The 24,709-nt window shown below is 43.2% G+C and overlaps 1 protein-coding gene across 1 annotated transcript in view; it reads left to right on the top strand.

The window, feature by feature from the left end:
• The first annotated feature begins 7,148 nt into the window (after positions 1-7,148).
• Positions 7,149-24,709, top strand: part of SUSD5 (sushi domain containing 5) — a 66,440-nt gene continuing 48,879 nt past the window's right edge. Inside the window, exons 1-2 of the mRNA XM_019799443.2 lie at positions 7,149-7,269; positions 23,691-23,868. Coding sequence (XP_019655002.2) covers positions 7,179-7,269; positions 23,691-23,868 — 269 coding nt within the window. The 5' untranslated portion in view covers positions 7,149-7,178. The remainder of the gene's footprint in view (positions 7,270-23,690; positions 23,869-24,709) is intronic.

Here is a 24,709-nt window from a genome sequence, read left to right as displayed (position 1 = left end):
GGGTGCCCAACACGGGCTGGATCCCAGGACCCTGGGATCATGACCTGAGCTGAAGGCAGATGCTCAACCAGCTGAGCCACCCAGGTGCTCCTCCTTTCTTAATTCATTGCTACCAAAAGAGTTTATTGCAAAACAGTTACCAAAGATAAATAACCAAACAGTTGTAGATTTACACCATACAATAAATGATCATTCTAAATAGTAAGAGTATTCAAACTACACACTAAATGCTCCAACCTAGCCTATAATGTCACGCTTATAGGGACATTTTTCACATAAACCTAACCTATAATAACCCGCTTTTCCTACTGACCTGCTTACCGGTGGCCTCATGCATCTTTCAGGCCACTGAAAAACTGCCTAATAAACTAAGTGGCTGGCAGGACCTTTGAATACTTTTCCCACAATGACCACAGACAGTTAAGGAGTGAGCTTTCCCTAGCTACTTGGGACTGAGCACATTTGATTATATAATTGATTGGTCTGCATACTGTCCTTGAAAGGGAGAAGTTGGTTACAATGGCATCAGAAAAAGATCAGGGAAAATGAGATGGGTCACTGTTTAGCTTCCATGTTTAATCATTTTTCAAGTGAGAACTATACATGCATCTTACACACTATGAGATGAGAACATTCACAAACTAGAAATAAGAGATTGAGGATTACCATTCTGGCTTATGTTAATTCTACTACTAATATTTCCTCAGAAAATGAAAAATCAGGGTCAAATATGAAATTGGATGGGATACTGAGACAACAGGAGGTATGAACCAGGATGTTTGGTCATTTAGTATTTCCTGTTTGCCAGAGCAAAAACCAGAAGAGTTTGGAAAATATTAGTGGCTTATCTTCAAAATAATCAGGTGTTGATACCTGTTCTTCCGGGAATATTGTCATTACTAGAACAAATCAATACAGACTTTGGTGCCTGTAGGTAGTGATTAACTGAGTAAATGGTTTATTTTTAATTCCATCAGCAAATATAATCATGGGTGGAAACTCATACGGCTTACAGTATTGAAAGCATTTCATAACAATAGGGAACTCTGGAGCAACCAGGCTTCATTCAGTATAAGCTGCCTTGCCACTTTGGCCTCATGTCACAAAAGACACAATAAGTGTGTGTGGTGGATAGGGATGCCTTATGAAGCTTGGGCAGACCAGACAGTAGAATGGCAATGCAAACCCCTCGAGTTTAAGAGTTGAATCAACTACCCTCCATTTGATAGGCAGCTCGTATCCTGCTGTTGGGCCTGGTGGAGGTTGACTACTTGACCCCAGGTACCATGAGAGTATGAGGCCTTAGCTCGTCTTATGAACGGGCTATTTTGAATTGTATAGCAGAATTCCACTCTTAAATGGAAATGGTTATGTACATCAGTAGGTCTGAAATTAACGAGCAGGGGGCTGATTCCCACAGCACTTGGTTGTATTGCTTTGCTGCCTCTACCGAACCCACACCTAGGGACTCATGAGGAGTTTCACTTAACAGAGGAGGAAAAACCTTGCCCCTTCTTTACACTTGCATGTCCGCAACATGGCACTAGCCATCCCCACTGTGGTACAGCACTAGAAAGAACAGTAGTGGGTGCCTCGGTGGCTCAGTGATTAAGCGTCTGACTTCAGCTCAGGTCATGATCTCAGGGTCCTGGGATCGAGTCCCACATCAGCTCCCCACTCAACAGGGAGTCTGCTTGTCCCTCTGTGCACCCCCACCCTGCTCGTGTGTGCTCTTGCTCTCTTTCTTTCCAATAAATACATAAAATATTTTGAAAAATAGTAGTGACACAAAAGGACAAACATTATATGATTCCATTCACATGGGGTACCTAGAACAATCAAATTTGGAGAAACTGAAAGTAGAACAGTGGTTACCAGTTCTGGTAAGCTGAGGAAATGGGATTTATTGTTTAACGAGTACAAAGCTTCAGTTAGGGATGCTGAAAAATTTCTAGAGATGGATGGTGGTGATGGTTGCACAACAATGTGAACATACTAATGTCACAGATTACCTGTGCAATGACAAAAGTGGTAGATTTTGTGTTAAGTATATTTTTTACCACAATGGGGAAAAAAAGTAGCAAAAGAAAATTCTCCCAATGGGTAGAACTGTGGTTAACATGACCAATGGCCTTACTCATTAATCTGTACTGATCTATAGATAATGCCTCAAATAGTTGGTCAGAGACCTGAAAAATTGAAGCCTGGAAGTCTGATAACAAGGATATCAGCATGGACCTCTTGGAATTAGAAGCCTGTGAATACATATATAGCCTATGCTCCCCAGAGGCATTGAGTGGAGAGGATGCCCTTAATAATCAGGTGGACACCTTGGAGAATTGGACCCATTCTCTAGTTGTCAGATGCCTCTTTCTACAGCCACATCTGTGCTTCTATAACAGAACCATATATGTAGAGATGATGGTAGCAGAGATAGGGGCCATGCAGGAGTGGAATAGTACAAACATCTCTTCTTAGATTTGATCTGATTACCACCACTGCTGAGTGTCCGACGTGCCAACTGCAGAAGCCGCCATGAGTCGCTATACAGCCTAATTCCCGAGCTGGTCCCTCCTGTTGGCTACGTGAGGAAAAGTTGTTTGTATTGGATCCTTTTTTCGCAGTCACAGTTATTTGTTCTCATCAGAATAGATCCTTATTCTAGATATGATATTGTCTTCTTTGCCTGCTTTGCTTCTACTAGCATGACTACCATGAACTCCTAGAATGCCTCATCCTTTGCCATGGAATCGTGCATTACATCATCTAGAACCAAGAAACTGATTTTGAGCAAAGGCAGTAGGGCAGTGTAGTCATGTCCATGAGTTTTACTATGTGCCTCATTACCCAGAAGCAGGTGGCTTAATAGAAAGGTGAGGCCCCTAGGTGATGACAACACCTTGAGAGATTAGGGCATTTACCCAGGATACAGATGTGTCTTAAACAATCAGCCAATACACGGTGTCATTTCTCTTATAGACAGAAAAGGAGTAAAAGTGGGAATGACCTCCTTTCCATTACATGTAATAACCCACCTACCAAAGTTTTGCATACCATCCCGTCAACCTTTAGATTGGTGAACTGAGAGGTTTGAGTGGGCAAAGGAGACATACTTTCACCAGTAAACACACAGGCATGTGCTAATAACTTGGAAGCAAAGATTGCTCTCCAACAGACAGGGGAGGTCACTGTACTGGTTGGTGATTGGTCCTGAGTACCAAGGGAAAATTGGGTTATTGCTACATAATAAAGCATGAATATGTCCAGATCCCCGAGAACTCCCATGTCCAATGACGACAGTCAGTGAGAAACCATGGCAAACTAACAAAGATAGATCCTTAGTATGAAAGAAAGTTTGGGGCCCTCCCACCAGTTAAAAAAAAAAAAAAGTCATGCAGGCCAAGATACTGAGAGAATGGAAGGAGGGAACATTGCCATGGTTATCAAATAAGGCCTCATGACCAGTTACGGAAATGGGTCGCTAGCATCCATATTTTATAATAATTTACTTCTCTCCTTTTCCTTTTATTTATTTTTCTTTAAGATTTTATTTATTTATTTGATAGAGAGACAGCAGCGAGAGAGGGAACACAAGCAGGGGGAGTGGGAGAGGAAGAAGCAGGCTCCCAGCGGAAAAGCCTGATGTGGGGCTCGATCCCAGAACGCTGGGATCACGCCCTGAGCCAAAGGCAGACGCTTAACGACTGCCCCACCCAGGCGCCCCTCTCCTTTTCCTTTTATGTGAAACAGCACTTATGTGAAAATAACCACTGACAGTGATTAATACTACAATTTAGCTCCAAGTGAGAATACTATTCAGTGGACATACAGAAACCGATAGGACTTTGTGTTTCCCGTTTTGTTTCGAATTCTCTTCATCCAAGTGAAAGAAAATAATAGATGGACTGTGTGATTGTTTTCAACGGTCTCTCCAGCTCCATTTTCTGCCCTTCTCTGCCCAACTCTGCACCATGAGAGGATGACCTGTGAGGACCCTGGTGCCTGTGCTACTCTGCCCTGCAGCTACCAGATGGGTCCACCCATAGGAGGCATAACACGGAATATGAAGGGTTGAAGGCGAGAGATGTTAGGGTATTTCTTCCCCTCTCCCTTCCTACCAGATAAGTGGCAGCGATTTTGTTACTCTATGTATGGCTAGCATTCCTTTCAGGTAACCTCTTTCATGGCGATGGCCCTTGCTGAGTTTTGGCAACACCTCAACCTCCCCTCCTACCTTTAGACCTCAGAGTTGTGACGGCTTCCTACTGTTGACAGTCCCAAGACCTCTACCATATCTTATTGGTTCTCTCAACTCTGCCCACAGCTCTGTATGTGGTCCTTCTATTAAGTTTTTTTCTATTAAGCCTGTTTATTCTTTGGGGCAAATTTTGAAGTATTTGCTATTAAGGTATAAACAACATTCCAGAGAATGCACAGAATTTAAGTGTACAGTTCAGTGCGGTTTAACGAATGTACACATTCATGTGACCACCATGCTCATCAAGATGCAGGCCATCCCCATTAGGTCAGAAGGACCTCTGTGCTCCCGCCCTGTCAGAGGCAACCACAGTATTTACTGTCGCCGCAGATTAGTTTTGCTCTTGGGCTTCATATGAATGGAGTCATAAAGTATAAACTCTTTTGTTTGAGCCTTCTTTCGCTCGCAACCACATTATTGAGTGTATCAGTATTTCATCCTTTTGATTGCTGAATGGCATTCCATTGTGTGCATATGACACAGTTTGTCATGAACAGAAAATTCATCTGTTGATGATGTTTGGGTTGCTTCCAATTTTAACTATGGTCGCTAAAGCTGCTGTGAAATTTGTATACAAATCTTTTTGTGGATATGAGTTTTATTTTTCTTGGATACGCATCTAGAGGTGGAATTCTTTGTCATAGGAGAGGTGTATATTTAACTGTACAGGAAAGCGCCAGTTCTCTAAATCAGCTCTACCAAACCTTTAGAGCATGCCATCTCCCCATTTTAGGACAGGTAAAGACAGATCTGAGAAAAGACAACTTTAAAACGTCATTAGGATTACACAGTAATAGTCAATGACTATTCTTTTTTTTTTTTTAAGATTTTATTTATTTATTTGGCAGAGATAGAGACAGCCAGCGAGAGAGGGAACACAAGCAGGGGGAGTGGGAGAGGAAGAAGCAGGCTCATAGCAGAGGAGCCTGATGTGGGGCTCAATCCCATAACGCTGGGATCACGCCCTGAGCCGAAGGCAGACGCTTAACCGCTGTGCCACCCAGGCGCCCCAGTCAATGACTATTCTAAACACATTGGGCACAGCTCCTGAAGGAGTCAGTCAGTAGCTCCTGCAGGTGCCTCCTGACCCCTCCCCTCCATTCTCAGCAACAATCGGGCTTTAAAAGGTCCCCTCCAACTCAGACATGTGAAGTCTCACTCCTTAGGTTACCAGCTAGCTGTTAGAAGTAGCTAAGTAAATTGATTTACACTTACATGTGAATGACTGTCACTGCATTTAATGTCCCAGAGCATTTTTATTTTAAAAGCACAGTTTTGTGTGTGTGTGTGTGTGTGTGTGTGTGTGTGTGTGTGTGTGTGTGTGTTTAAAGGGAGAGGGTGGGGTAGGGGCAGAGAGAGAGAGGGAGAGAATCTTAAGCAGGCTCCATGATCACAGAGCCCAAGGCAGGGCTCAATCCCACAACCCTGAGATCATGACCTGAACTGAAATCAGAAGTCAGACACTTAATGGACTGAGTCACCCAGGCACCCCTAAAAGCAAAGTTTTATTTCACAAAGTAATTAATCACTAATAATAGCCTGGTCCTTGACCCTTGGAACAAGGAGAGGAGATATGTTTTTGGTACACTTCAAAAATTATATGAGCTGACAAACGACCCCTGGAGTAAATCAGATGTGGGTTCAAATTCCATTTTTTACCTTAAAAAAGAAAGTAGGTAGTCTTTCAATGTCTGTGTCTACTAGTTCATTGTCTTGGGGACAAGCATCTGTTCCTTTTAGTACCAATCACTTGTTCATCTTTCTTAAGTATCTGTCTTATTTAAGTTTGAGCATTGTTTGGACAGATTGGAGCCTCCCACAGGGTCAGGCACACTGGGGGCACTCACTACATATCTGTTGCCCAGTACGTGAAGGTGGAAGGGACTTGTAAACTGTACAGTGTCATGAGTGCTCCAGTTACACTACTGATCTTTATCACGCCACGCGGGAAGAATGCAAATCCTCCTTCCCTTACTGAATGATGCTAATGCTATGAACAGGACAGGGGGTGAGCTGGAAAAAGGAACTAATCCAGAGCAGGGGCTCCTGCAGCAGAATCCGGGGGGAGGGGGGACACTTTAGAACGTAGATTCCCAGCCCAGACCAACAGAATCCGAATTTCAGGCCCTCTCCAGGTCAAGGAAGCCCTGATTTGGGAGGTGTGAAAAATGGTGACAACCACGCCAGCGCCGTCGGTGCTGAGAAATGCCTGGGCGTACCTTGAAAAGTCGTGAAGGAAGCGTCCCGAAGATGCTCCTTTCTTTTTTTTTTTTTTTTTGTTTTGTTTTCTTTTTTTTTTTTTNGATGCTCCTTTCTGAGGGACTTCCAAGCTACGCTTTGAGGAGGAGTCTCGCTGTTCCCTGCATTTCACTCCCTAAAGTGAGGTTGGCAAGTTAGATTCTTCTTTTTCATAAACATGTTCCTTCTCTGTGGGAAGACGCCAACTGCATGAGGCGGAGGGCAGAATTAGGCATTTGGTTTTGAACGGTCCTCCCGGAGGCCCGGCCTCTCAGACTGCGTCACCCTTTCGCCGAGGGTCCCCCGGGCAGGCGGGGGTTCCCTGCAGCCGGCTCTGCATTCTCCCCGCCTCCCCGCGCCCTCACCCTCCGCCCCGGCGGCGCCCCGGGAGCTCGGGAGCTTGGAGGCCTCCAGGTGCCCGGCGCGAAGGCGGAGACGGGTCCAGCCGCCTCCCCGGCGCCTCGGACGAGACCCCCGGGAGCTCGGGGGCCACAGCGCGGCGCCTCAGGGCGCCCGGCCTCCCCGAGCCGTGCGCGCTCCTCCCTCCGGCGCGCGGGGCGCGGAGCCCGTGGAGCAGAGCGCAGCCGCGCACAGCCTAGTGGCGCAAGCGGGGCAGTGGCCGTGCGGCCGCGCCCGCCGCCGGAGCCCGCCCTGCAGCCCGCCGCGCGTGGACTCCCGGACCATGGCTGCGGAGGGATGCGGTCCCCGCGCCCAGCTCTGGGCGGCGGCGCTGCTCCTGCTCGGTCTGCCGCGCCTCTCCGTGCGGGCGGACGGTGAGTGTGCGCGGGGTGCCGGGGGTTGGCGCGTGGGGTCCGGGTGGGGAAAGCGACGCTCGCTGGGGTGTTCCTTCCGGCAAGCCTGGCGGGGAACGACGCGAGTGGCGCTCGGGCGACCCTGCGTCCCTCGCCTGACTCACCGAGTCTCCGCTCACCCCAACGCCCCCCACCCCATCCTCGGCCTGTGAACCCTTCCTCCAAGCCCCGCAAAAAGCCTGTGCGATGGACTGGCAGCCCGTCGCTAGCTTTCCGAAGATCTTAAAGAGAGGTCTGTACCATGAAGTCACGTCTAGGGTGCCCTAGAACCTACTCTTTTGAAGAGAGAGAACTTTTCACGTGTATTAAATGTACTCCTGGCGGCAAGGCGGAGAAGAGTTCCTCGGTAGTTTGGCTTGGTCCAAGAATATTGAAAGATGAGTGGGAATCATCTAGGTAAAGGGGAGAGGAGAGTGACTTGTGGGGAAGGAAATAGCATGTGCAAAGGCCCTGTGAGTGGTAAGGAAAACGGGATAAATGATAGAGTGGCTGGAGCTGAGAGTGCAAGGTGAGGAATTCGTTTGATACAAGGCTGGAGAAGTAGATAAGGAAGATATTATTGCAGGTTATAAGAATCGACCTGCTTTTTGTTTGTTTTTTTGTTTCTTGAACCTCAATTCGGCTTTGAGTACTTCTCTTAAATTGGCAGGATCAGAGCCATGTATCGCCTAAGTTTCAAAAAGCGAATTCAGCTGTATTTTGATTTTGGAACAAAACCCCGTTGACTTGGTAGAGGAGGATCTGAAAGAAAAGAAGCCAGCAGTTCTCACATCCCTGAGCAGTTTCTAGAAAATCCAAGCTTGGGACAAATTAAATTGATGAAGGAGAAAAACTCTCGCCTGATTTGGGATGCTATGTGTATTTTTAAATGTCATTGATTTTTAGTAAGCAATATCAGGGGAAATGAGAAGACTCCACAAAAAGAAGCATGGTGGTTAGGGAAAGCGGGAAAGTAAGAAAAAACTTCCAGATATTATCTTAGAATTTTTGGTACTTTTTGTCCTAAGTGCCAGCTTGAAAAACTCTTTGCTCCTAATTAAGGATGAATGTCTTATTTCTTCATATCCCCAGAGTGTTAGAGAAGAAAACAGTTTTAACTTTGAAAGCTCCTCATGATAACTGTTCATTTGTTTAAATTGAGATGTAATTCACATAAAATCTATCATTTAAAATTTTACGATTCAGTAGTTTTTAGTATATTCATTATGTTGTTCAGCCATCACCATGACCTAACTCCTGAAAATGTCTATTCCCTGAAACAAAATCCCAAACCTATTAGCAGTCAGTCCGCTGTTCATTTTTTACTGTGGTATTTTTTGTCTGACATTGAGTCATGAAAAATTAAGCTGATTTTAAGGTATGCAAGTAGAATAAATTGGAGCTAGTATTAACTTTTGAACAGTGTATACTATTGTACCAACTTAATTCCTTTTAAAGAAATAACTCTGCAATCCATGAGGCTTTAGATTTTCACCCTATTGTTACTGCTTAAATGGAATGCCAGATGGAGATGAATCAGTATTTTGCACCTACCTGGTTTGATATGGGTCATGGAAAAGTGGAGGCAGAAATATCACTGGAGAAGGAGCAAGTAACAGCAGCATGAGAGCATGTTTTCTTGTTGCCCCTTGCCAGAAATGCCTCTGTTTCTCCCTTCTCCTTTCTTTCCTTCTCCCCCCTTCCCCAATTATGGGTACACTTGCTTTCAAGAAACTCCATTTGCTGAATTCCAACTTTTATAATAGAGCCTTTGAAGAATTAGAACCTATATTATAAAAGGATTCTTTTCTTTACCAAATATATGTTTAACTATTACCACTTTCCACATTTAGTTATTTGTGTTCTACAGTAATGGAAGGAAGAGAAGAAATGTTCAGCTAAACTGCGATGTGTTATAGACATTTGAAGAGAGACTTGGAGTTCTCAAAAACTCTATGGACCTATTAAAAATCAGTCAATCAGGGGCACCTGGGTGTCTGAGTCGTTAAGCGTCTGCCTTCGGCTCAGTTAGTGATCCCGGCGTTCTGGGATCAAGCCCCACATCAGCCTTCTCCGCTAGGAGCCTGCTTCTTCCTCTCCCACTCCCCCTGCTTGTGTTCCCTCTCTCGCTCTGTCTCTCTCTCTATGTCAAATAAATAAATAAAATCTTTTTAAAAAAATCAGTCAATGAGATAAATTCAGATGAAGACCATTTAGTTTACATTTGACCAATAAGATATGCATCTCATACATAAAAGAGATCTGTATTTTTTTCTTCTTTTCTACTGTACTTTTATTTATTTTTTTAAAAGATTTTATTTATTTATTCGACAGAGATAGAGACAGCCAGTGAGAGAGGGAACACAAGCAGGGGGAATGGGAGAGGAAGAAGCAGGCGCATAGCAGAAGAGCCTGATGTGGGGCTCGATCCCATAACGCCGGGATCACGCCCTGAGCCGAAGGCAGACGCTTAACTGCTGTGCCCCCCAGGCGCCCCTACTGTACTTTTAAAATGCTTTTGAAACTGAAAATTGTTCACATTAACTGAACGCAAATTAACTGCATCACAGGAAAAGATGCATTAATTCAACAGATGATTTATTGAGCATCTTCTGTAAGCTAGGTACAGGCCTCACTGTTGGGGATAGAATGGTGAGGAGAAATTGGTCCTTGCTGTCAGGTAGCTCAAAATCCAATGGGTTAGAGAGTCAACAGACAAATTATTGCATGAATGGAATGTGAAGTTGCAATTTTGGTAGGTGATGAAATTAAAGGACAGAGGTTGTATGAAAGCATAGCATACACTAGGAAGTTTGGATTTGGGGTGGGAGGATCTGAGGGGGAAGAACGAGTCTCTGGGTAAAGAATAGCGTATAAAAAAAAAACAAAAACAAACTGTGAGCAGGGAAAATGGGCCATGTGATAAGAGACAGAATGGCTGGAGCCAAGAGTCCAAAGTTGAAATGGTTTGAAGTGATGCTAGGGAAATTGGAGTGGGTGCAATGAGGTGGGTCCTCATAGACAAAAGTTTTGTTTTAATCCAAAAAAGGGAAGGAAGCCACTGGATGATTTCCAGTAGTAGAGTGACTGATAAGATTTGCATTTTGAAAAGATCACCCTGATTGTGATGTAGGGAGAATGGATGGCACCAGGGCAATACTAGACATAGAGAGACCGTGTAGGATGCCATTTTAGTTGTGCAGGTGAGAGAGAGTGGAGGTGTGGAGGTGGAGGGGTGAATGAATAGGGTCTGGACTGTAGAGAAAAATGTGAATCATCTGTGTAAGTATAGTCGTTGAAACCATGTGTGTGGATAGAATCCTAGGGAAAGGTTCCACAGTGAGAAGAGATGACCTACAACTGAGCCTGGAGTGAAGATTTAGAGTTATGGACTCTGTGTTCATGAGATAGATTGGCCTATAATTTTCATTTCTTATAATATTCTTGTCAGGTATTGACATCAGGATTGTGACGATTTTTTTAAAGATTTATTTATTTATTTTATATAGAGAGAGGGCTATGGGGAGAGAGAGTCTCAAGCAGACTCCGTGCTGAGTGCAGAGTCCAACATGGGGCTTGATCCCACAGCCCTGAGATCATGACCTGAGCCAAAACCAAGAGTCAGATGCTTAACCAACAGAGCCACCCAGGTGCCCCTAGGATTATAATGATTTCTAAAAATAACTTGGGAAGTTGTTTCCTTTCTGTTCTCTGAAAAGATTGCTGCAAGGTGAGCTGTTGTTTTGTTTTGTTTAGTTTAGTGTTTGGTAGTGAGGTCATATGTGTTTGAAGTTAGGGGAAGATTTTAAATGATGAATTTATTCTTTTTTTAAGATTTTATTTACTTATTTGAGAGGGAGTAGGAGGGAGAACACAGTAGGGGTGGAGGGGCAGAGGGAGAAGGAAAAGCAGGCTCTTCACTGAGCAGGGAACCTGACTTGGCACTTGATCCCAGAGTCCTGGGATCGTGATCTGAGCTGAAGGCAGACACCAACCAACTGAGCCACCCAGGGGGCCCTAAATTATGAATTTAATTTCTTTAGTAGATAAAGAGGTATTCAGATTTTCTTACTCATTTTGGGTCAGTTTTGTTAAGTTTGTTTTTTTATGAAATTGATACATTTCATGTAAATTGCCAAATGTACTGGCATATGTTATATAATAATCTTGTTATCTTTTCAGTGTCCATGAGATCTGTAGTGATGTCCCCTTTCATTCTTGATATTGGTAATTTGTTATTTTCTCCCTTTTTGTCTTGATCAATTTTGCTTGGGATTTATCAACTTTATCATTCTTTAGAAAGAAGCAGCTTTTGGCTTTATTTTCTTTATTGTATGTTTTCTTTTCATTTCATTGATTTCTGTTCTGTCTTTGTTATTTCCTTCTTTCTACTTCTTTAGAAACTTTAATTTTAAGTTCTTCTGTGTTTTTAAGATAGAAAATTAGATCTTGGGAGGAGGTTAAGATGGCGGAGGAGTAGGGGACCCCTTTTTCAGCCGGTCCCCTGAGTTGAGCTGGATAGGTACCAGACCAGCAGGAATATCCACGGAATCAGCCTGAGACGCAGGAAGATACATCTGGATCTCTACAAATGAACATCTCCAGCGCTGAGTATCGAGGTACGAAGCGGGGAGCCGTGAAACCGCGCACAGATATCGGAAGCTAAACAGAAGGGGGAGGGAGCCGCCGTGTCAGGGCGCCGGGAAGCGGTAGCCACCTGCAAGGGGGAGCGGACAGACCGCGGACCCGCACGCTTGAGACAGCAGGCTGAGAAGGGAGCTCCGGGAGCGCACGCGGGACGGCTGGCGGTTGGCGGGCCACCTGCACGGGGGAGCAGGCGGACTCGCGGACGGCACCCGCGAGACAACAGACTTAGAACGCGAGCTCCAGGAGCGCGCGCGCAGGGCGGCTGGCGGGCCACCTGCACCGGGGAGCGGGCGGACCGCGGACCCGCACTCTGGAAACGGCAGACTGAGTCCGTGAGCCGGGAGCGTGCACCACCAAGCATCTCACGGAGCTCCGGAGCTCCGGTGTGCTCACTGGATCGAGGCTGAGACCGGGAGCTCCGGGAGCGTCCGCGGGGCGGCTGGCGGCTGGAGGGCCACCTGCACGGGGGAGCAGGCGGACTCGCGGTCAGCACCCGTGAGACACCAGACTGAGACGGGGAGCTCCGGGAGCCCGCGCGGGGCGGCTGGCGGCGGGCGGGGTTGGAAACACAAAGGACAGAGACGTGCCGGCCCTGGAAGTGAGGGCTGGGACGCCGGGTGTGGGGCGCACAGCCCGGGATGCTGCAGGGTTGAGCAGCACCAACAGAAACAGAGTTAAAGTGGCCAGAACATCAGTGGAGAACGATCCGCGATCCCTCTGTTCTGAGACAGAGGCTGAATTTCAGCCGCTGCTGCTCTCTCAGAAGAGGCATAGCAAACCGCCAGGGAAAGCCGCCAGAGAACAAAAGCCCGGAAATACCGGCTCACAGGGTGCCCATCCCCATCCCCCCTCGCAAGGGACACAGAGACTCTACCCAAACAGGGTTTTCTGAGTACCGGCAGGCAGGCCCCTCCCCCAGAAGGCAGGCTGAAAAATCAAGAAGCCCACAACCCGGAGCGCCTGAGTGGCGCAGTCACCAAGCACCTGTCTTCGGATTAGGGTGTGTTTACAACGTTCCGGAAAGGAGTCCCTCATCGGGCTTCTCCACCGGGAACCTGCTTCTTCCTCTCCCACTCCTCTGCTTGGGTTCCCTTTCTTGCTGACTGTCTCTCTCTCTCTCAAATAAATAAATAAACTCTTTAAGGAAGAAGCCCACATCCCTAAGATCTCTATAAAACAAGGGCGCACGGCCTGGGTCCCAGTCAACACTTGGGCTCTGGACAACCCTGCAATCTCTCTTCATCAGAATGACGAGAAGGAGAAGTCCCCCCCAGCAAAGAAAAGATAATGAGTCTGTGGCCTCTGCCACAGAATTGGCCTCGGCCACAGAATTAATACATATGGATGTATCCCAATTATCAGAAATGGAATTCAGAGCAACAATGGTCAAGATGATGAGTAAACTTGAAAAAAGCATCAGAGAAAGCGTTGCTGAGAATATAGAATCCCTAAGGGCAGAAATGAGAGCGAATCTGACAGAAATTAAAAATTCTATGGGCCAAATACAGTCAAAACTAGAGGCTCTGACGGCCAGGGTCACCGAGGCAGAGGAACGCGTTAGCGAATTGGAGGATGGGTTAGTAGAAGAAAAAACGAAAATAGAAGCTGGTCTTAAAAAAATCCACGCCCACGAATGTAGATTACGGGAGATTACTGACTCTATGAAACGATCCAATGTCAGAATCATCGGCATCCCTGAAGGGGTGGAGAAAAACAGAGGTCTAGAAGAGATATTTGAACAAATTGTAGCTGAAAACTTCCCTAATCTAGCAAGGGAAACAAGCATTCGTGTCCAAGAGGCAGAGAGGACCCCATCCAAGCTCAACCAGGACAAACCTACGCCACGGCATGTCATAGTGCAATTCGCAAATATTAGATCCAAGGATACAGTATTGAAAGCGGCCAGGGCAAAGAAATTTCTCACGTACCAAGGCAAAGGTATCAGGATTACGTCAGACCTGTCTACAGAGACCTGGAATGAGAGAAAGGCTTGGGGGGGCATTTTTAAAGCTCTTTCAGAGAAAAACATGCAGCCAAGGATCCTTTATCCAGCAAAGCTGTCATTCAGAATTGATGGAGAAATAAAGACGTTCCAAAATCGCCAATCATTAACCAATTTCGTAACCACGAAACCAGCCCTACAGGAGATATTAAGGGGGGCTCTATAAAGGTAAAAAGGCCCCAAGAGTGATACAGAGCAGCAAGTCACAACCGATACAAAGACTTTAAAGAGAAATGGCATCATTAAAATCATATCTGTCAATAATCTCTATCAATCTAAATGGCTTAAACTCTCCCATAAAACGCCACAGGGTTGCAGATTGGATAAAAAGACATGACCCATCCATTTGCTGTCTACAAGAGACTCATTTTGAACCCAAAGATGCATTCAGACTTAGAGTAAGGGGATGGAGTACCATCTTCCACGCAAATGGACCTCAAAAGAAAGCTGGAGTAGCAATTCTCATATCAGATAGACTGGATTTTAAACTAGAGGCCATAGAGAGAGATACAGAAGGGCACTATATTATTCTTAAAGGAAGTATTCAACAAGTGGATATGACAATTATTAATATATATGCCCCCAACAGGGGAGCAGCAAGATACACAAGCCAACTCTTAACCAAAATAAAGAGACATATAGATAAGAACACAGTAATAGTAGGGGACCTCAACACCCCACTATCAGAAATAGACAGAACACCCTGGCAAAAACTAAGCAAAGAATCAAAGGCTTTGAATGCCATACTCGACGAGTTGGACCTCATAGATATATATAGAACACTACACCCCAGAACCAAAGAATACTCATTCTATTCAAATGCCCATGGAACATTCTCAAGAATAGATCATGCTCTGGGACACAAAACAGGTCTCAGCCAATACCAAAAGATTGAAATTATCCCCTGCATATTCTCAGACCACAACGCTCTGAAATTGGAACTCAACCACAAGGAAAAACCTGGAAGAAACTCAAACACTTGGAGGCTAAGAACCATCCTGCTCAAGAATGACTCGATAAACCAGGAAATCAAAAAACAAATTAAACAATTTATGGAGACCAACGAGAATGAATACACAACGGTCCAAAACCTATGGGATACTGCAAAGGCAGTCCTAAGGGGGAAATACATAGCCATCCAAGCCTCACTCAAAAGAATAGAAAAATCTAAAATGCAGTTTCTATATTCTCACCTCAAGAAACTGGAACAGCAACAGAGGGACAGGCCTAACCCACTGACAAGGAAGGAGTTGACCAAGATTAGAGCAGAAATCAATGAATTAGAGACCAGAACCACAGTAGAGCAGATCAACAGGACTAGAAGCTGGTTCTTTGAGAGAATCCATAAAATTGATAGACCACTGGCAAAACTTGTCCAAAAACAAAGAGAAAGGACTGAGATTATTAAAATTATGACTGAAAAGGGAGAGGTCACGACCAGCACCATTGAAATTGCAAGGATTATTAGAAACTTTTATCAACAGCTATATGCCAAAAAACTAAACAATCTGGAAGAGATGGAGGCCTTCCTGGAAACCTATAAACTACCAAGACTGAAACAGGAAGAAATAGATTTCTTAAATAGGCCAATTAACTATGAAGAAATTGAGTCAGTGATAAACAACCTTCCAAATAATAAAACTCCAGGCCCAGACGGTTTTCCTGGGGAATTCTACCAAACATTCAAAGAAGAAATAATACCTATTCTCCTAAAGCTATTTCAAAAAATAGAAACAGAAGGAAAGCTACCAAACTCATTCTATGAGGCTAATATTACCTTGATCCCCAAACCAGGCAAAGACCCCCTCAAAAAGGAGAATTACAGACCGATTTCTCTAATGAATATGGATGCCAAAATCCTCAACAAGATCCTTGCTAATAGAATCCAACAGTACATTAAAAGGATTATCCATCATGACCAAGTGGGATTCATACCTGGGATGCAAGCATGGTTCAACACTCGCAAATCAATCAATGTGATACATCATATCAACAAGAAAAGACTCAAGAACCATATGATCCTCTCAATTGATGCAGAAAAAGCATTTGACAAAATACAGCATCCTTTCCTGATTAAAACCCTTCAGAGTGTAGGAATAGAGGGTACATTTCTCAATCTCATAAAAGCCATCTATGAAAAGCCTACTGCAAGCATTATTCTCAATGGGGAAAAGCTGGAAGCCTTTCCCTTAAGATCAGGAACACGACAAGGATGCCCACTCTCGCCACTATTATTCAACATAGTACTAGAAGTCCTTGCAACAGCAATCAGAAGACAAAAAGGGATCAAAGGTATCCAAATCGGCAAAGAAGAAGTCAAACTGTCTCTCTTTGCAGATGACATGATACTCTATATGGAAAACCCAAAGGAATCCACTCCCAAACTATTAGAAGTTATAGAACAATTCAGTAAGGTGGCAGGATACAAAATCAATGCCCAGAAATCAGTTGCATTTCTATACACGAATAACGAGACTGAAGAAAGAGAAATTAGGGAATCCATCCCATTTACAATAACACCAAAAACCATGCGTTACCTTGGAATTAACTTAACCAGAGACGTAAAGGACCTATATGCTAGAAACTATAGATCACTTTTGAAAGATATTGAGGAAGACATAAAAAGATGGAAAAATATTCCATGCTCATGGATTGGAAGAATTAACATAGTTAAAATGTCCATACTACCCAGAGCAATCTACACTTTCAATGCTATCCCGATCAAAATACCGAGGACATTTTTCAAAGAACTGGAACAAATAGTCCTTAAATTTGTATGGAACCAGAAAAGGCCCCGAATCTCCAAGGAACTGTTGAAAAGGAAAAACAAAGCTGGGGGCATCACAATGCCGGATTTCGAGCTGTACTACAAAGCTGTGATCACAAAGACAGCATGGTACTGGCACAAAAACAGACACATCGACCAATGGAACAGAATAGAGAACCCAGAAATGGACCCTCGGCTCTTTGGGCAACTAATCTTTGATAAAGCAGGAAAAAACATCCGGTGGAAAAAAGACAGTCTCTTCAATAAATGGTGCTGGGAAAATTGGACAGCTACATGCAAAAGAATGAAACTTGACCACTCTCTCACACCATACACAAAAATAAACTCCAAATGGATGAAAGACCTCAATGTGAGACAGGAATCCATCAAAATTCTAGAGGAGAACATAGGCAACAACTTCTATGACATCGGCCAGAGCAACCTTTTTCACGACACATCTCCAAAGGCAAGAGAAATAAAAGATAAAATGAACTTATGGGACTTTATCAGGATAAAGAGCTTCTGCACAGCCAAGGAAACAGTCAAAAAAACTAAGAGACAGCCCACGGAATGGGAGAATATATTTGCAAAGGACACCACAGATAAAGGACTGGTATCCAAGATCTACAAAGAACTTCTCAAACTCAATACACGAGAAACAAATAAACAAATCATAAAATGGGCAGAAGATATGAACAGACACTTTTCCAATGAAGACATACAAATGGCTAACAGACACATGAAAAAATGTTCAAAATCATTAGCCATCAGGGAAATTCAAATCAAAACCACACTGAGATACCACCTTACGCCAGTTAGAATGGCAAAGATAGACAAGGCAAGAAACAACAATTGTTGGAGAGGATGTGGAGAAAGGGGATCCCTCCTACATTGTTGGTGGGAATGCAAGTTGGTACAGCCACTCTGGAAAACAGTGTGGAGGTCCCTTAAAAAGTTAAAAATTGAACTACCCTATGACCCAGCCATTGCACTACTGGGTGTTTACCCCAAAGATACAGACGTAGTAAAGAGAAGGGCCATATGCACCCCAATGTTCATAGCTGCATTGTCCACAATAGCCAAATCATGGAAGGAGCCGAGATGCCCTTCAACAGATGACTGGATTAAGAAGCTGTGGTCCATATATACAATGGAATATTACTCAGCTATCAGAAAGAACGAATTCTCAACATTTGCTGCAACATGGACGGCACTGGAGGAGATAATGCTAAGTGAAATAAGTCAAGCAGAGAAAGACAATTATCATATGATTTCTCTCATCTATGGAACATAAGAACTAGGAGGATCGGTAGGGGAAGAAAGGGATAAAGAAAAGGGGGGTAATCAGAGGGGGGAATGAAACATGAGAGACTATGGACTGTGAGAGGCAAACTGAGGACTTCAGAGGGGAGGGGGTGGGGGAAGGGGATAGCCTGGTGATGGGTAGTAGGGAGGGCACGTATTGCATGGTGCACTGGGTGTTATACGCAACTAATGAAGCATCAAACTTTACATCGGAATCTGGGGATGTACTGTATGGTGATTAACACAATATAATAAAATAAAATTAAAAAAAAAAAGAAAATTAGATCTTGGTTATCAACCATTCTTCTTTTGTAATATGAGCATTAGAGGCTTATAAATGTCCCTTAAATACTACCTTAGTTTCTCTACCAGTTTTTATCACTTACGTAAAAATGTTTTATTTCAATTGTGGTTTCTTCTTTGAACCATGGTTCATTTAGAAGTATATTTTGTAACATCCATGCACAAGGGGATTTTCCTAGTTATTACTTTGCTATTGAGAAGCAGTATAACAGAGTGGTTAGGATCACTGATATAGAGTCAGACTACCTGGTTTTGTATCCCAGCTGTGTGATCTTGCACAAATCATTAATACTAAATCTTAACTATAAGATAGGGATAATGGGGCGCCTGGGTGGCTCAGTAAGTTAAACATCTGCCTTCAGCTCAGGTCATGATCGCAAGATCCTGGGATCGAGTCTGATGTTGGGCTCCCTGCTCTGTGGAGAGCCTGCTTCTCCCTCTCCCTGTGCCACTCCCCCTGCACGCTCTCTCTCTGTCTCTCTGTCAGATAAATAAATAAATAAATAAATAAATAAATAAATAAAATATTTTTAAAGAAAGATAGGGATAATAATAACACCTACATTATAAGGTTGTTATAAGGATTCATTTAATGAATATTTGTAAAGCAATTTGAATAACACCTGGCCCGTAGTAAATATTATATAAGTGTTTGATAAATAAAAGTGCTTTTAGGTTGTTTGTATTGTGGTTTAAAAATATGCTTTGTATGATTTGAGTGTTGAAATGTTTTTCAGTTTGTCTTATAGCTCAGTATTTGATCAGTTTTACAAATGTCCTGTGTGTGTCTAAAATGAATGTGTATTTTGTAGTTTGCAGTATTGTGCATTGATCCTTACATCAAGTGTGTGGATTTTGTTGCTTAAATCTTCTATGTTCTTTCCAATTTTTCCCCCCTGTTTTATCAATTACTGAGGAGGACAGTGCTTAAAATTATTAAAAGCACTGTGGATTTTTCCAATTCTCTCTGTAGTTTTGTTAATATTGCCTTCTTCCAATCTAGAGTTGTTATATATTTGTTTAAAATTATTTTCTATAAGTCATGAAATAACTATCATCATAACAGAATCTGTTCTTCTCTAGTGATGCCTTTTTAAATAACAGCTTTATTGAAATATGATTCATATGCTGTACAATTTGCCCATTTTAAAGTATGTGATTCACTGGTCTTTAGTATACTCACAGAGTTATGAATCACTACACACAATTTTAGAACATTTTTTTTGCCCCAAAATAAACCCTATACCCATTAGCATTTACTCCTTGTTTCTCCTCAACCCCCCAAGTCCTCGGGAACTACTTTCTGTCTCTGTGAATTTGCCTGTTTTGGACATTTCATGTAAATGGAATCATACAGTATGTGGGCTTTTGTGCCTGGCTTCTTTCACTTGGCATGATGTTTTTATCCATTTGCAGCATGTATCAGCATTTCATTTCATTTCACTGCCAAATAACATTCCATTGTATGGATATTCATATCGTACTTTGTTGATCCATTCATCAGTTGGTGGTCATTGGATGGATTCTACTTTTTGGCGATTATAAACACAGTTTTATAATTATGAACTTAATTTGTTATTTATTACACATAATGCTGCTATGAACATTCATACAGAAGTTTCTATATAAACATGGGTTTTCAGTTCCTTTGGGCACTCACCTAAGAGTGTGATTGCTGGGTCATATGGTCACTCTATGAGAAACTGCTATTAACTGAGAAACTGCTAGACTATTTTCCAAAGCAGCTACATTCTTTTACATTTCCACCAACAGTGTTTGAAGGTTCCATTTTTTCCATATCCTCACCATCACTTATGTCAAAATATGTCTTTTTGATGATAGCCATCCTAGTGGATATGAAGTAATATCTCATTGTGGTTTTGATTTGCATTTTTCTGTTGGCTAATAATGTTGAGCATCTTTTCATGTGCTGATTGGGCATTTCTTTAAAGATATCTATTCAGGGGCTCCTGGGTGGCTCAGTTGGTTGGGCATCTGCCTTTGGCTCAGGTCATGATCTCTGGGTCCTGGGATTGAGCTGCGTGTGGGGCTCCCTGCTTGGCAGGGAATCTGCTTCTCCCTCTTCCTCTCCCTCTGCCCCCTGCTGCTTGTGCCCTCTCTCTCTCAAATTAATGAATAAAATCTTTAAAAAAGATGTCTATTCAGATCCTTTACCTATTTTTTAAATACCATTTTAACCCCTTTTATGTATACAATTCTGTGGCGTTAAGTATATTCACATTGTTGTGCAACCATCACCACCGTTCATCTCTAGAACTTTTTCATCTTTGCCAGCTGAAACTCTGTCCCCATTAAGCATTAGTTCTCTTTCCTCCCCACCCCAGCCCCTGGTAACCCCCCTTCTATTTTCTGTCTCTGCAATTTGACTGACTTATTTCAGTCTTTAAGATTTATGTCTTTGAGATTTATCCATGTTGTAGCATGTGTCAAATTTTTCTTCTTTTTAAGGTTGATTAATATTCTATTGTATGTATAAACCACATTATGTTTATCCATTCGTCTGTTGATGGACACTTTTGTTGCTTCCACCTATGGTTGTTGTGAATAATACTGCTATGAATTTGTACAAATATCATTCACGTCCCTGCTTTTACTTCTTAGGGCATATACCCAGAAATAGAATCGCCAGATCACATGGTAATTCCATGTTTAGTTTTTTGAGGAATCACCTTACGGTTTTCCCCAGCAGCTGCACTATTTTATAATCCCACCGGCAATGCATAAGGGTTCCAGTTTTTCTCTACATTTTTGCCAACACTTGTTATTTTCTGCTGTTTCTTTTTTTATTAATAACCATCCTAATGGGTATGAAGTGGCATTTAATTGTAGTTCTGATTTGCATTTCCCTCATGGTTAGTGCTGTTGAGCATCTTTTCACGTTCTATTGGCCATTTGTAAAACTTCTTTGGTGAAATATCTTTTCAAGTCCTCTGCCCATTTTCAGTCAGGTTGTTTGGTTTCTTTAGTTGTTGAGTTGTTGGAGTTCTTTACCCATTCTATATACAAGTTTCTTAATAGATGTATATTTGCAGAAATTTTCTTTCATTCTGTGGGTCATCTTTTCACCTTACTGATTTTGTCCTCTAAAGCAAAACGTTTTTAATTTTGATGAAGCACAATTTATGTATTTTCTCTTTGCTTCTGCTTTTGGTGTCATATCTAAGAAACCGCTGCATTATCCAAGATGACAAAGATTTCCCATGTCTCCTCTAGGTGTCCAGCTTCACCCTTTTGCATGTGGCCGTACAGTTGTCCCAGCACTATTTCTTGAAAAGACTCTTCTTTTCCCATTGGATGGTTTCGACACCCTTGTTGAAAATCAATTGGCTGTAAATGTGAAGGTTTATTTCTGGAATCTTATTCTTTCCTCCATGTCTCTTTATTATCTTATTATTTTCTATCCTTTTTGTCTCTTTACTACATTTTGGATGATTTCTTCTGATTTCTGTTTCAAGGATGAGTTCTTTGTTCAATTGTGTCTTATATGCAGCCAAAACATCCATTGCATTTTTAATTTATCATTGTATCTTTAATTTCTAGAAGTCCTATCTGGTTCTTTTTCAAATCAGCTAAGCCAGTTTATAGTTTTCTATTCTTTGCAGGTATTTTCAGACTTGTCTCTTATTCCTTTAAGTGTAGTAATCATCACTGTTTTATAATCTATGTGTATTAATACCAGTATCGGATTTATATTTAGGTCAGTGTCTGCTGAATGTTGTATATGTTGCTTCTCACTTGTGGTGCCTTGTTTCCTATACACTTAGTTGTATTTTACTGTCCTTGTCATTGCCTTTGAAAAAATATTTGCATGGGATTTCCTGAAGCCTAAGATGAAAAAATTTTTTTTTCTCCAGACAAGATTTATGTTTGTTCCTACCAAGTGTCTGGATAAATATCAATCTCAAGCCACTTTAAGCTAAATTCATGGCTTAAAGTATCTTAGAGGCCAGTTTTTGTTAGGACTGCAATTCCCAATGAAGATTAGCACTTGGGTTCCTAGCACCAAGACAACTCTTCCAACAGTCCCTTGAGAATGATAGGAGGGAATATTGTTTATCCTTGTTCATTCTTATCCTGAGAGTTTAACCCTTCAGGGTCCAAGCTTTGTGTATTTATGTGTGCATGAGATGGTGGTGGAGGGGGGAGGAGAGGTCTATCACATTCCCTACCTTGTGAGCCCTGGGCTTTCACTTTTATCCCCCTTGCTCAGGGGCTTGGCCATCAACGCCTCAGTTAAATTTCATAATATTTTTTTTTCCAGATAGGCAAATGCCGTTAATACAAAAGTGTCTTGGGGCACATGCTTCTCCAGGCAGGGCCATCAAGTGTAGTTGTTCAGGTTGTGTATCGCACACTGATACCAAGTCTAGGAGAGGACCAGTCACCTACATATACGTTTATTGTGAAACATTTTTGCATTTTTCTTGTAACTTTGGTTGCCAAGCTGAGGGATTGTTATATTATTATAGTAATCTTGCAGTTGATAACAGTTAAAGTGTCTCATTCTAATAAAATCAGTGTATTATGATAATTTTGTTAATAGAAGCGAAGTATCTCATTCTAACTGGGTGCTTTGCTCCGCTGCCTTTATCTTAAACGTGGTTGGGTTATCTAAGGCATTGCTTCATCTCTACAGGAGGCTCCTAGGGACCACAGTTCTCCTCTCCTCCTCCATGGTTTTCTTGCCTAAAGCTCTCTTTTGCTTTCAGCCTCAGCTTCCACCACTGCCTGAATTCGTGTTCCCATTCCGCTCATTTGCCACACGTTTTTTGAGGCCCACTACATGCCCGTGTGCTGCAGGGAGCCAGGGTGCACCAGACATGGCCTCTCCTACTCGTCCAGTCTGGGGAAAATGGCAAGCACAAGGAACCCACTGTGGGAAGGGCCTGATAGTGTCCTGAGACAATAGGACAGAGAGAAGGGAGTGGGGAGAACTGTGTATGGGGTCACCCTAGAGCTGAGGCAGGCAGAAGAAGGCAGAACTGAGACCTGAATCAGTGCCCCAGACACCAACTGACCCAACTCAGGGGAATGGAGGACACTGAGCCTTAACACGTGGTGTTTATAACATAGCTTGTAAAGAGGAAGATTTGAAGGGTTTATCCGGATAAACATGCCAGAGCAGATGGTTAATTTTTTTTGTTTTTAAAGAAGACAGGAGCAAAAAACAGATTAAAACACCAATGTAATTGTCATCATCTAGTCCCCAGGATGAGTGCAATGGGGTAGTTGCTGCACTCGGTCTTCAGGCGAGCGGGAGACTCCAGTTCTGACAGGTATCTGCCAGAGAGTGAGTTTGCTGAGGTTAAATTCCTTGGCTCCTGGAGTAAGCCTGTGTTCGTGCTTGTCCCCACACAGGGAAGCTTTTTGTGCTGGAGTCTCAGAATGGCTCTCAGGGCCTAGAACTGGAGGTGGCTCGGCTTTCCTGCAAGAGCAGGGGCGCTCACCTGGTGTCTGCGGAGGAGCTGCGGAGGGTGGTCCAGGATTGTGCCTTCTCGGTGTGCACCACGGGCTGGTTGGCGGATGGCACCCTGGGGTAAGTCAGGGGTGCTGGGGAAAGCTCTCCTTCCCATTCACCCCCGCTACCCCACCAGGGCTCATGTGGGAGCTCATATAGGCTCGTATTTTATTGAGGTGCCAGGATAGGCAACGCTCAATGGGCAGTAGCTTCCAGCACAGTCTTGTTTTGAGTTCTCAAATAAAAACATTTTTGTGGTGTTGTCACAGTTTTTCCCCCCTTTGTTATTTTGAATTTCCTTTTTAAGTTACAAAAATAATACGTGCTTGTAAAGAATTTCAAATACAAATATGTGTGAAGTACAAAGTGAGTTTCTCTCTTTTTCCCCCCTCAGAGGCAATGACTCTTAACTGGTATATATTCTTTATCTCTTTTTCTCTGTGGATATTCATCTACATACATATGAATAGGAGGATGGTACGGGCACAGTTCTTTCACAGTACTCCCATTGGAAAGTGGGGTCTGTGTCCTCTCCCTCTGAATCAGGGACAGCATAGTATCACCTTGACCGATAGAATACAGCAGGAATGATACCATGTGACTTCTGAGGTTAGGTCGGAAAAATCCATGCCCAGAGTTCTGGGACAGTCACTTTTGAGATGTCATGTAAGATGTATGCCTATCCTGAGCGGGCCATGCTGTGAGGAAGCCCAAGCCATAGGGAGATGCCCCACATAGGTGCCCTCACCAACAGTCACCACTGGTCTCCCAGCCCATAGCCCGTGTTAACTGCAGGAAATGTGAGTGAGGGTACCTCGGCGTGATTCCCGCCCCCAGCTGTTGAGTTCTGGCCAGTCTATGAGTTTTCCCAGCTCCGGCCCTAGACTAGAGACTAGAGAGCAGAGACAAGCCACTCGCA

The sequence above is a fragment of the Ailuropoda melanoleuca genome, chromosome 6, assembly GCF_002007445.2.
Source record: "Ailuropoda melanoleuca isolate Jingjing chromosome 6, ASM200744v2, whole genome shotgun sequence".
NCBI classification, from domain to species: Eukaryota; Metazoa; Chordata; class Mammalia; order Carnivora; family Ursidae; genus Ailuropoda; species Ailuropoda melanoleuca.
The sequence above is the reverse complement of the archived record's forward strand: the minus strand, read 5'-3'. Positions and strand labels throughout refer to the sequence as shown.